Source organism: Pogona vitticeps, chromosome 3 (genome assembly GCF_051106095.1).
Source record: "Pogona vitticeps strain Pit_001003342236 chromosome 3, PviZW2.1, whole genome shotgun sequence".
Classification (NCBI taxonomy): domain Eukaryota; kingdom Metazoa; phylum Chordata; class Lepidosauria; order Squamata; family Agamidae; genus Pogona; species Pogona vitticeps.
Genome location: NC_135785.1, coordinates 99158118 through 99170420, shown reverse-complemented (window position 1 = coordinate 99170420; position 12303 = coordinate 99158118). Strand labels below are relative to the sequence as shown.

Here is a 12303-nt window from a genome sequence, read left to right as displayed (position 1 = left end):
AGAGATCTTCTAGCCCCACAATATGTACAGGGCTATCTCATCTGCATGATTTATATCAGGTGAGGCTGACCATGGACAGCAATTACACGAAGACTCTGATGCTGCAACAGGCAAGTTTTAACGTGAGTCCGCTCCCAGCGTTGCTCGCTAACTTTCAGCCAAGAACAGAGCTAAAAAATTATGAAGATAAAACAAGAGAGGCACTTCAAACAGTTGAAATGTGCTTAATAAATAAATAATAATAAATTATTTTTCTATCAGTCATCTTCTTTGCAAGCTCAAAGGAAAATAATTTGACTATACCGAGATCAAGGAAAATGCTACGTCTCAGTGTCTTGTACATTAACCCTGGAAGCTACATATAACATATGTTAGAAAACATGCCACACATTCAGACATGCTTGCTGTTGTGTTGTTGTGGAAAAGGGGGGAGGGAGATAAAATAAAATAATTCCATTCAGCATAACAGAAATGTGTTTCAAAGTTTTTTTTTCCTTAAGCATATAAGTCTAGCAACTTTATGCATGCTCTTTGCACTTCAGAAGAAAGTTTTTACAAGATGCACAAAATCTATGCCATTTATAATATTTTCCCTGGTGTTTCACTTGACCAACTTAAATAAGAACTATTGGGATTAATAACACCACTCGTCTTCTTCAATATATGAAATGTAATGAAAGCCGGTTATATGTTATGTTGTAGTAATGAAAATGGCACTAGCTAACATGGGCACAACAGAAAATCTCACATCACATCACAATGCTGAGTTTAAAAAAAAAAGAGGAATGGCAAAAGCAGAAAAATGCCACAAGGTTGCCATGCTTTCTTACCTGACCTTAGGACTATTTTTTAGAAATGTACAAGGAAAAAAGAAATAAGGAGAGATAGAAAGCAAAGTATCAGACAGTGAAGAAAGCACTGTGCCATGACTGGATGACTTGGACACTAAATGTACTTCACTGTGTAATGTTACACTCAGATTCAGTCACATGCTACAAATCAATGGGCAGGTTTGGCTACACACAAAGTGCCATACCAGCGGTTTTCAAAATTGTGCTCTGGAGGACACTGGGGTCCATCAGTACCTTACCAAGTATTTTACAGAGCAAGAGAAGCATGCTGGCTCCTCACCACTGATTCTTCCCACTGGGCTGTACTTTAGTAGGAGAGCATAAATTTTGTAGGTAAAAAAAATCCAAGTTTGACCATATTTGAACTATCCATTTAATATGCCGCATATATGTTTAGCTGTCAATTTGTTTTGACAGAGTGTAACATACACGTAAGATATTGCACATGTAAACATGAGCTACATAGTGACAAATAATGGTCTTGTTAAGTCAGAAATAAGATAATTTTAAGGCCAGGAGGCCAGGGAGTAGCTTCTGGGCCAAGCAGGGAGAGTCACTCAAAATGTGTGTAGGGATCTATTCCAGTCATGAGCTGCCTCTGTTTAAACTCTCTATCAAGCAGCCAAAAAGGTGCAAAGCTTGCTAAGAATTTCTGTTCAATAGGAAAGAATTCTGTTCTGATACACTAATATACTGTTAAGTCTGCAGGAAGTACAGATATATAGAGTCTTCGCTGATGTGTCAAATACTGGTCAACAGATTACTATTAAGATACTCTATAAAGCCATAATGTAGCTATGTCATAGGTAAAGGTTCCCCTTGACATTTTAGTCAGTCGTGTTCGACTCTAGGGGGCGGTGCTCATCCCCGTTTCCAAGCCATAGAGCCAGCGTTTGTCTGAAGACAGTTTCCGTTGTCACGTGGCCAGCGTGACTTAGACCCTGAACGCTGTTTAACTTCCCACCGAGGTGGTATCTATTTATCTACTTGCATTTACATGTTTTCGAACTGCTAGGCTGGCAAGGAGCTGGGACAAAGCGATGGGAGCTCACTCCGTCACATGGATTCGATCTTACGACTGCTGGTCTTCTGACCCTGCAGCACACAAAGGCTTCTGCGGTTTAGCCCGCAGCGCCACCACGTCCCAGCTATGTCATAGAACCAGTATATACTGGTTTGCTATGTAAACTATATTTTTTTTCTTTTGGAAAATTAAAGGTTATTTTAAAATTCAAAATAGTCTTGGTTATCTAGCATACTTATTTCCAGAGAACTTTCTTTTTTATACATAGTTTTAAAAGAGGGTCTACGTGAAGTTTCAAAAACAAACCAAGGCAAAGTTAAGATGCAAGCTTCTGTAACTGAACTCAGCTCTAACTAAATCAAATCTGGGAAAAAAATATACATCCAAGTTTGATCTTGTGGGAGGTGTTGCTCCCTATTAGACAATGAAACAACGTTTTATAATACATCACTGAATTATAGGAAAATGTCCCCAGGGCTTGGGCTTGTGAGGTTTAATTATTAGCTTAAAAGTAATTCTACTGTCTATAAACAGGCAACTAATCTAGAACTGTGGAAAGAATCTCTGAATTACTTTGTTTTAGATACTAGACAAGGCAGGAAATTTGAAGCAGAACTTTACAATAGTATAAACATTTGCCTGTCTTGAAGTGCAAAGATGGCAATCAGTCACGTAAAATCTGTGACCTATTTTCCTCCCTTGCAAGAAAACTGTGCATTCCTTTGGAAACAAATCATTGCACAGGATTTAAGGACCAGTGCAAGACAGAGTCAAACACATTTTTGAAGTTATTATTGTTATTATTATCCATCTGCACATTTTGGGAAAGAAAAGGAACTGGACTAGCCAACCATCCATCCTTCCAATGTTCTGGGATGAGACTTTGTTGCTTTTCATTCAAGAAGAAGAAAAAAAAAACACCCTCAATAAGAATTACACTCAAAAGACTGAACAAAAGCCCCCCTTTTTTCCTGGCTTAAACGGTAATTGTGGGCTAAATGGTCTGGCTCACAAACAGAGGCTTCCAGCTGTTTCCAAAGGAACACTTCTGACATATCTAGAGCACGAGCAGATACCAGGGAAAAGAAATGAAGACTTAATTTGCTCTTAGCTATTGCCATAACAAAGCCATCATGGAAGTCAGGAGGAGCATGAAACTAAATAATGGATGCATATTTCAAAGATTAGAAGTAATCAGGCAGTCACAACATGAAAGTTTGGTTTTGCTTCTGGAAAAGGGAATAGGTGATAAAATGGACTAGGTTGGCATTTGTTGTAAAATGCTTATGGGAAAAATAGGCTAAATACCTGGCAGACCGGGCTCCAAGACTGAAGCCCATGTATCCTTCTGCAGGCAGAGAATCATCTCCCAGTTCTTTCAGATCCTGCGGCCCAAGGTATTTGTCCGTATCTCCTGTCATTGCATCTTCACCTATCAGCAGAAAAAGCAGGTTGAAATCACATGTTACACAAAGATGAGTGTACTGTCCAATGGATGTATACTGCGCTTTCAGTATCACTGCTGGAAATGAAACTTATTCCTCTGTTATTTTGTTGCTGTCTATAGTATTATAAATGTTTATTTGTTAGGTGAATTGCCAGTTACACATTACCAGTTATTTACATGACTGAAGAAAAAAAAAGGGGGGGGGAAATCATTCGAGAATTAATTTATATTTGAGAATAAAAGGCTGACATCTATCCCAATAAATCCAGTAGTTTAGTAGGTTATATCAGGTGCAATACTAATTCAATCACCCTAATAGCCTCAGACAGAAATATGAAATTTCCATTAGCATGTCCTACTCAAGTTATAAATGAACACTGTAGACTGAGGACCGCTCTGAGCAGCGAGTAAAAGATGTCAAGCTAGGATGATAATGGCTACCTCCCCATGACCTGATGCTTTATCCCATGACCACAGATTCCACTCCCTCAAAACACTTCTTTCACCTCTTGAGCTGGCAACTGGAACAAAAAAACAAACAAACAAAAAAACCCAGGAAACTAGTGAGCAGCAATTGCTGATCCTCAAACGAAGCCCTTGTTGAACAATGCTCTCTCGTCCCACTGCCTAACTACCCTTATCTCCATGCACACAAGCTGAGGGGCTGTAAAAAGCAAAGGAGTTTGTTTTCAGCATTCAAGAATATTAACGTCACCAGAATTCCCGACTCATATTTATGCATTTATTTGATTTTTCTAGGGAGAAATATGTATTGAAGATCTCCATGGTTGTACACTCCAGCAAAAGTAAAGAAACAGTACAGGTTCTAAATAAGATCGCTTTTTTTTCTCCTACAATTAATCTACTGTGACAATTAGCAATTTCTGGGGAAAATCCATCTGACAATACAATTTCTGGGGATTTTACCAGCATGTAATTTCATTCAGCATTATTATTATTATTATTTTTAAAAAGTATAGGCTCTGGAAGGTTTTACACATGTCTGTTTTGCTCATATTAACAGTACTACTGTATATAATAGGGTTTGCAGCCTCGTTGCTGCATAAGCACCAAGGGCCACTGCAATCTGTTCTTTGATCATTGCTAAAGGAGCAGACAGTGAGAACACTCACTTTGCCCTACAGCCCTTCCCATCTCAGACTTAAATTAACTGATGATCTAAAGCTAGCTTTAAATCCTGGTTATGTCCAGGGCCAGGATAAACAGTTAACCAAAGCAAGGCTATGTGCATTCTGGGTTAATCTAAACTGGTTCACTCTAATTGGAACTGTGTTCAGAATATGAGGTGGGTTTTTTTTTACATTTGCATTAAACCCTACTGCTCACACAAGAATGACATTTATAAATAAGTTAAAACACCGAGAGAACACAAACACAGAGTGGAATTTTCAGAGCCAAGATGTGGACATTTTGGACAACTACATTATTCAACCTGAACTGAGAAAGGAAGGCTGTAATTTTCACCAGCATATTTCATTAATTCATGGCACTAATAACAGAGAAAGACAAGGTGGATTCAGGGACTGGTAGAGGCACAGGAAAATACAAGGCTCGGCAGGTTCAGGGAAGAATTTGTAACAGGAAAACTACAGATACAGAAGTGAAAAAGTAAGGCCAAACCCACTTTCAGTCTTAAACAGTGTAAGCCCAAGAACAAGTGCGGTATACTGGAGAGAGTGCTGGACTAGGACTCAGGACACATGGGTTCAAATCCCTGCTCAGGCATGGAAACGGAAGGATGCCAGTGATAAACAACACGTTGAATATCTCACATACTTTGAACACCCTATGAGGATCATCGTAAGTCAGAAGTGACCTAACAACAACAAAGTAGTTGTCTAATAGGGTTTATGTCAGTGTTGACTAACAAATTCCATTCATTTCAATGAGTCTACTCTTATGAACCTGCCTGGCAGTTAAGATCTAGCCAGGGGACCCTTTTGAAAGAGCCGTCCCTCAAAGAGATAAGAGGGATGGCTTGTAGAGAAAGGGCCTTTTCGGCAGCTGCCCCCAGACTATGGAATGCCCTCCTGACTGAGATTCATTTGGCACCAACATTGATGACATTTCGGCGCCAGGTCAAAACCTTCCTGTTCCAGAAGGCTTTTAACTGAAATAATATTAACTGTGGGTCCTGGTGGCAATTTTTAGAGTATATATTTTAATTGTTTTATCTTTTTATTGTATTTTAATTGTTGCAAGCTGGCCATAGACCTTTCGGTGGAGTGGGCGGCATATAAGTTAAATAAAATAAAATAAATAAATGCTGAGACTCAGACTGGATTTAGCTCATACTAAAATACAGAACATCATCTTGTTACAAACATTATCATATTTCCAGTAAGGCAGCAGCCCACAAGCGGTGGGGCAAACCTCAGGGAACAGGATACAAGGATTTCAGATATGATCCATCCAACAGAACCACAGTCACTTTCCTACAAATAGCTGACATTTCAGGTTGCAAATTTCCCAGGCTGCTAAACTGTGCTATGTCAACCACAAAAGCTACAGAGAGAGAAGGACCACATGAGGTTGAGACTGTCCAGCCACAGCATTTCTCTTTCTCCTTCATGCCTTCTTCTCTGGCTCCTTTCAGGGAGAGTAAATAAGAGACCCTGTTCAAGCCCACTCCTCATGACGAGGCTACAGCAGTGTCACAATGTGGAGAGAATTCACAGAGTAGCAGTGGGCAGCACATGAAGCTGAACATGACACTTTTTGGGGCTCCTTTGACAAAGACGCTTCAGAGATTCAGAAGGAAGAGTACGTTTGGGGGAAAAATTGTGGGAAATACATAATATGTGGGAAAAAAGCACGCCACACCTATCAGTGTGAAAAAAGTATGAGAAAAAACCACCACACCCATTTACATTGCCTCTGTTGGATGAACACACCCTTGCTATTTCTTGCAAATAGCAACTTCCAAGTTTAGATTTAGGCATTACACATGCAGGATGTCCACTGCGGTGTAATGGACAGAGTGATGGACTAGGACTCAGTTTTAAATCCCCACTCAGCCACGGAAACTCACTGGGGGCATGGAACTGGTAGAAACAATCTTTAAATATCTCACTTACCTTGAAAGCCCTATAAGTTGGTTCTGCCTTGATGGCATACAACATTACTCATGCCACATTTGTTTACATTTTTCATTTCAGGGATACAGACATATGGGAATTGCTACAAAGTAGCAGCTTTAAAAATATGATAATATAAAACCAAAATTACACTTGAATTAGTAGTAAAATACTCAAATACTCAGTATGACTGAAGCCTTAGGCAAGAGTTGCTTCTTCTCTGATACGCCACACTCATGTACATGAAAAACACAACAGTGAAATGGTAACAGCAGGGAATTCCAGTAGAAAAAAAATTCCCTTTTTTTTCCCCCTTAAATATTTCTCAAGTTAACAGTACCACAGGGAACAAGACCAGGTCCTCTATGCCAAAAGTACAGCAACACAGCCATGGAAGGGTTAAGGGACAGCTTGCGGACTTAATCTACACCCCATTATGTCACAGGCAAAGCTACATTCCAATAGTGACAAGCACAATCTAAAATAAGTTCTTGCAGCTTTATGGTTCACTTTCCCGATCTCCCCTGCTTAATTTTAAAGTACAGTATTTTACTCCATGCATAAATTCACACTTATTTCCCCCTCCCCCAGCTCCCACCCAATAAAGATCTGGATTGCCTGAAGGCTGAACAACTGAAAATATGGATTTCACACACAAACATTCCCAGGGTGAATGAAACCACGTCCATTCCCTCCCTCCCTTCCCTGTTAGGGCTCTGCAGAGTTTAGGACAACTCTTCCCTTGTGGGGAGGGCAGCAGGAGCGAGGCCCCTTTTCAAGCCATCCCTCCCTTCTAAAAATACCCCTCGGGAGCTGCCTTGCAATCAACAAAACTAACAGATCAACTTTCTCCCAGCAACCGCGATTATTTTAAGGAACGGGTTAAAAAAAAAAAGCTTCGAAGTTTGCCCGAAATATTTCCCAAGGGAGCCCAAGAGCGGGTTGAGGTGGGGGTGGAAAGGGAAGAGGGAAGGAAAAAAAACCCCATAGTAATTACTAGAGTAAGAAAGTCTTACTGTTTTGGAAAGCCATTTTCCCCCGCTTGGTCTACACAACTTTCTCCCCCGTCTCTTGAAGTTTTCCAAGACCGCCTAAGAAGTCCTTAAAACCGCGATTTCTAGTGAATCTCCAACACCAGCCTCAGGACCTCATCTCTGTGGGTTACGTTCACTCCCCACACAGCCGCGGGCCTCTTCTCCCCATCTCGAGCTCTCCCAACGCGGGCATTATTATTATTATTATTACTATTATTATTTAAGGAAAGCGTGCGCCTTTGTCCCGGGAACCCGCCAAAGGGGGGGGGGGAGAGTGGGAAATTCCTCTTTCCAAAGGGGAAGAGCTGGAAAAGGCGGCAAGTTGACAGCTGCTGGCGGAGGTGAAAGAGCCCTTAAAATAAAAAAAATTACAAAACCACCCGCCACCGTCGCCTCTCCCCACCCCACAACCCCGATCCCGAAAACCCCGCACCCTACATCCGCCCCAAGTCTCCTCTGATTGGGCCGCAAACTTCGCGGGCAAGCCTCTGAAGAGACGTCTGAATGGTGACAACCAGCTCAGCAACGCCTGAGCTATTTGTATGTAAATAAGGGGACAGCTTGGGTGCAAGCGTCCCACTCCCCCACCCCTCCGCTTTTCCCCGTGTAATTTGATCCCAACCCTCTTAGGTAAAACGTGCAAGCACCGGGTCAGGCCGAAATCAGACACACACACACACCGCTGGGAATTTCGCAATTCATCGCTCTGCTAGAATTGTCCTAATGACCGGCGAAGGTGGGGGGGGGAGGTGTTCAGGTAGAAGAAAGGCAAGGAAGAAAACTGGCGGGAAACTGAAATCCCCCTGGCAGCCTTCCGTGTCATTTTGTCTTCAGGTGAAGCCCTGAAAGGCAGCCCAGTCGCCTTCCTGTCTCCTGCACTAGGGAGAATAATAATCCGCCTTCCACAGGCAGGATGATGGTTATCGGAACCCTGATTGCCAACCGACTGTGCCAGAGCAAAGGTGATGAGGGAGGGACACGCCAGCGTCCCCGCCTCCTTCCCCCTGTCGCTGCAGATAGAGGAGGGTGGCGTGACGACGAACTGGTTTTGTGAATCATTAACACCAGCAACTTTCCGATTTCCAGCAGCAATAAAAGAGGGAAAGCACCAAGCTGCCAGCCAGAGGGAGCCGGGAAAGATGGTGGGTGCAGGTGGTGGAAGGGCTGGCTCAGCCAGACAATTGCAGAGGTTCGAAATGTACTTATTCAGCAGGTACAATATGTCTATTCACTTCCCTGCCTGATATGTGCAGGCTACTGACGTGTCCTGAAACTAGAAATTAGACTTAAAATAATTGGGGCTGATGTGGAAATGGCCTCTCTCTCTCTCTCTCTCTCTCTCTGAATCAGCTCTGTCTTGTTTGGTGCTTTTTTAACAGGATTTCCTAAGGAGAGGTGTGTGTGCGCACACACATATAAATGTATTTGTATCTTTATGGACTAAAACTTGACCTGATGATAACACTTGTTGCATTGATTGTACATACTATCTTGTGCTTTACTTGATGTTCTGTTGCATACAGAAAATCATACTAAAATATAAAAAGTTATGCTTAATGGCTGAAATCCTGTTGCTTAGCATAGTAAATCACAACTTGAGTAGGTCCTTTGAATCAGTGAGGATTTGGTGTGTCAATGGGCCTACTCTGGTTGCCATTTATTACTTTTAAGCAAAAGGATTTCAATCAGTGTGTAACACGGAATATTCTGGACTTCTTTTAGATACTGTATTTATAACCAATCCCCTTACTGTAGCTTGCTGTAGGCTGCAATTTAAACACAAGCACACACTCACTGCTTAATGAGAAAACAAATAACAAAAAACTTTTAGTCCTCACATCCCATTAAAACATTTAGAAAGAACCTGAAGCACTTCTGAATTAAGAATCCAATTTGACTTATTTCTAGTGGAAAGGGACTTCTTGGTTCCTCACTAATCCAGTCAGATAACTTTAGCAGTTATCTGCTAAAAGTAGGGACTGTGTCTGGCCTGATCTATATATATATTAGCAGTTGCATTGAGCTGCACGAAGGAGGTATGTTTTCTCTCTACAGCCCCACATCTTTCTTTCCCCACACCCACCTCTCTGTGATTGCTGCTCAGTGCTCCACAATGCAGAACAATAAAAACTGAACACAATATGGCTCTCTAAAGTATTTCTGCGTGGGTGCAGTAGGAATTTAATATCCTAAGTTCTCTTTCCCACTTTCTGTAAGACTGCAGAAGGGAGTAAAACACCAACAGGGCAAAGTTGAGTCATTGTCCTCTCCACCCACTGAAACACCCTATCTGTTGTCATCAGCCTGAAAGAAGAGCATAACACATGTAAGAATAAAAAGGGCAAGACTGCAGCAATTCTCTTTCACATGGGTAGGGAATGTGTGGCGCTCCTTGTATTCTTAGACTACAACTCCCTTCAGCCCCAGCCAGAACTCACTATTCAGGGAAAATCAGAATTGTAGCCCAACAACATCGTCTGCCCTCTGGGCTGGGCTGCCTCTACACTATACATCAAGTCCATGTTGCGATTTTGATATGAAAATGTATTAAATATTAATGTTATATAGTTAAACGTAAAATGACTGATTTTACCTTTATCTCTATGTACTGTATGTATGTAAATAGACTAAGTTGTTGGTTTTACTCTCTCAGTGTCATAATGTCATAAGTATCTCTGCCAACCAATATCTCCTTACTCTGCTGTTGTTATGAGAATACACGTTATAATCAAAATTCTCAACACTCCATGCCTCCTGTGGTTCCTTAAAGAAGTGGTTCCCAGCCTTGGGTCCCCAGATACTCTTGGACTAAAACTCCCAGAAGCCTTCACCGCTAGCTATGCTGGCCAGGATTTCTGGGAGTTGAAGTCCAAGAGCATCTGGGGACCCAAGGTTGGGAACTACTGCCTTAAATCATGTTCCCTAATGATACATGAAGCAAATATTTACACCACAGGTGACACGTGATGTGCATGCATGCTAGTGGTGTGTGCTGTTTCCATGGCACATTCAAGGACAACAAGTTAGAGACTAGCTTTTCTTCTTAAGGTGCAATCAAAGATGATTTACAGAAGAGAAATTTGCAACGATTGTATAATAAACTAAGAAGCTACCTTTGGGCATGGGCAAGAAAGGGTACCAGGCAACACACAGGGAAGGAACGGTATCCCTGTCTGCAGTATCAGATACTTGAACTAGCTCTACCTTCAATGTGAACACACCGAGCACAGAAATTGGAAGATGATTTCTTACACACAAGCATGTTAGTGCACAAGGGATATATATTTTTGATTAATGTAAGCAGGGCCATGCTATTATGGACTTCTCTTATCCAAATAAATATGTGCTGAGGTTGAAAAGGGAAGACTGTTTCTCTATGCCAGATGTTCACATGTTCTCTACGTCAGAGGCAGGGACAAGATCTGCAGCTGTGACTCACTGCCTATTAACAGCATGGAGCTTGCTCACCCATGTAAAGCAACCCACCTCTTTTCCCTCAAAAATTCCATCTACTGTATCCTAACTAAAGGTCCGTCCACATTGGGAAATTTGGTGCTCCCCTTTCTGGGCTTAAACGTTACCTTAAGTGCGATCTGTTTCACTTGAGCCAACCTTCCATCCACACTGGAAATTGGGCTACGGGTTCTCTTCTACAGGTCCAGACAGGCTAGGGTTTAGCTGGTTTACTTATGAGTAGGGTTACTGAATTTACTCACAAGTAAAGTGGCAGCAGCAGCTGCAGCATGAGGGGAAAATGTTGGGGTGAGGGAAGGGAGGGAAGTCCCCCTTTCTCCTCAGTTGGGGCCCTGCCTTCTGGGGGCACAGCCTATGGGGTCAACATAGCCCCCTTCCCTGTCTTTTCTCATGGCCATCTTTCAGGGGGCTGGGGTGACTTTCCTTTTTTGCTGTTGTTAAATAAAGTAAGTGGCATATTGAAATGGCAGTGCATCTGTCTACCATGATATTATAATTTTGCTGCATCAGTTTGGGGACATTTAAAAAGAAGACAAAAATAGAGGGGGGGGGTTACAGCCCACTTAATATGTCACAGGGCTGTCTCCTCAGGTAACTTCACCCACAGTTCCATTTGGGTGTGGGCTAATTGCACAGGCTACACAATGAAATAATGAGGATTGTGCTAACGCATACTAAAAAATATTACATACCCCACTCCTGTGCCAGAAAACTGCACAAGTCTTAAAGGGGTAGGATGGTTCGATCTAAGTGGAAACATGTGTGGATGCCCAAATTTAATTTGAATCAAGCCATACCAACAGTGATCCATATATTGATCTATATGCCAGTGTGGACAGCCTCTAAGAGAATCGCACCTGAAGTTAACATTTGTAAATGCTTAACTTAAATTGAAACTACTTTGTTCACATAGAGTTTTGAAACTGTTTATGTATTAAATGTGGGGAATTCTAGCCAGCCACAGCTTTGGTCATTGCTTCTGTAACACTAGTAATGAAAGCAGGTTAAAAACCGAGCCTTATTCAAAACAAAACAAAGAAGCTTCTTTCTTTAGCAAGACTGGATTTGAATACAAAAAGGAGTGATGATTATTTGAAGCAGATTAAAGAACTCTTCGCTTTAAGCCATTGTTGTGGTGATGGTTTCCTGCTTCCTGACATGTAAAAACGGCTCACCTCCAAACTATTTGTACTTCAGCTCTGAATACAATGTATACAAAGGCTTAGGAAAGAAGGTGCTCCCCCCAGTTTTGCTATAATAAAGCTAAAACAACCTCCGTTTATAGCACTAAAATAGTGTTTGTGCTAAGATGATGTAGTAGCAGAAGTATAATGACCAGTATACAATGGTGCCACTGTGCTAGCTCACAAGCTAG

The 12303-nt window shown here is 41.7% G+C and overlaps 1 protein-coding gene across 50 annotated transcripts in view; it reads right to left on the bottom strand.

Annotated features, from left to right (window-relative positions):
• The window catches only part of ANK3 (ankyrin 3), a 543412-nt gene that overhangs the window by 85545 nt on the left and 445564 nt on the right, over nucleotides 1–12303 (bottom strand). For all 50 annotated transcript variants that reach the window (XM_072995141.2, XM_078390918.1, XM_078390937.1 and 47 more), the window contains one exon: nucleotides 3184–3307. In XM_072995141.2, the coding sequence (XP_072851242.2) occupies nucleotides 3184–3307 (124 nt within the window). The remainder of the gene's footprint in view (nucleotides 1–3183; nucleotides 3308–12303) is intronic.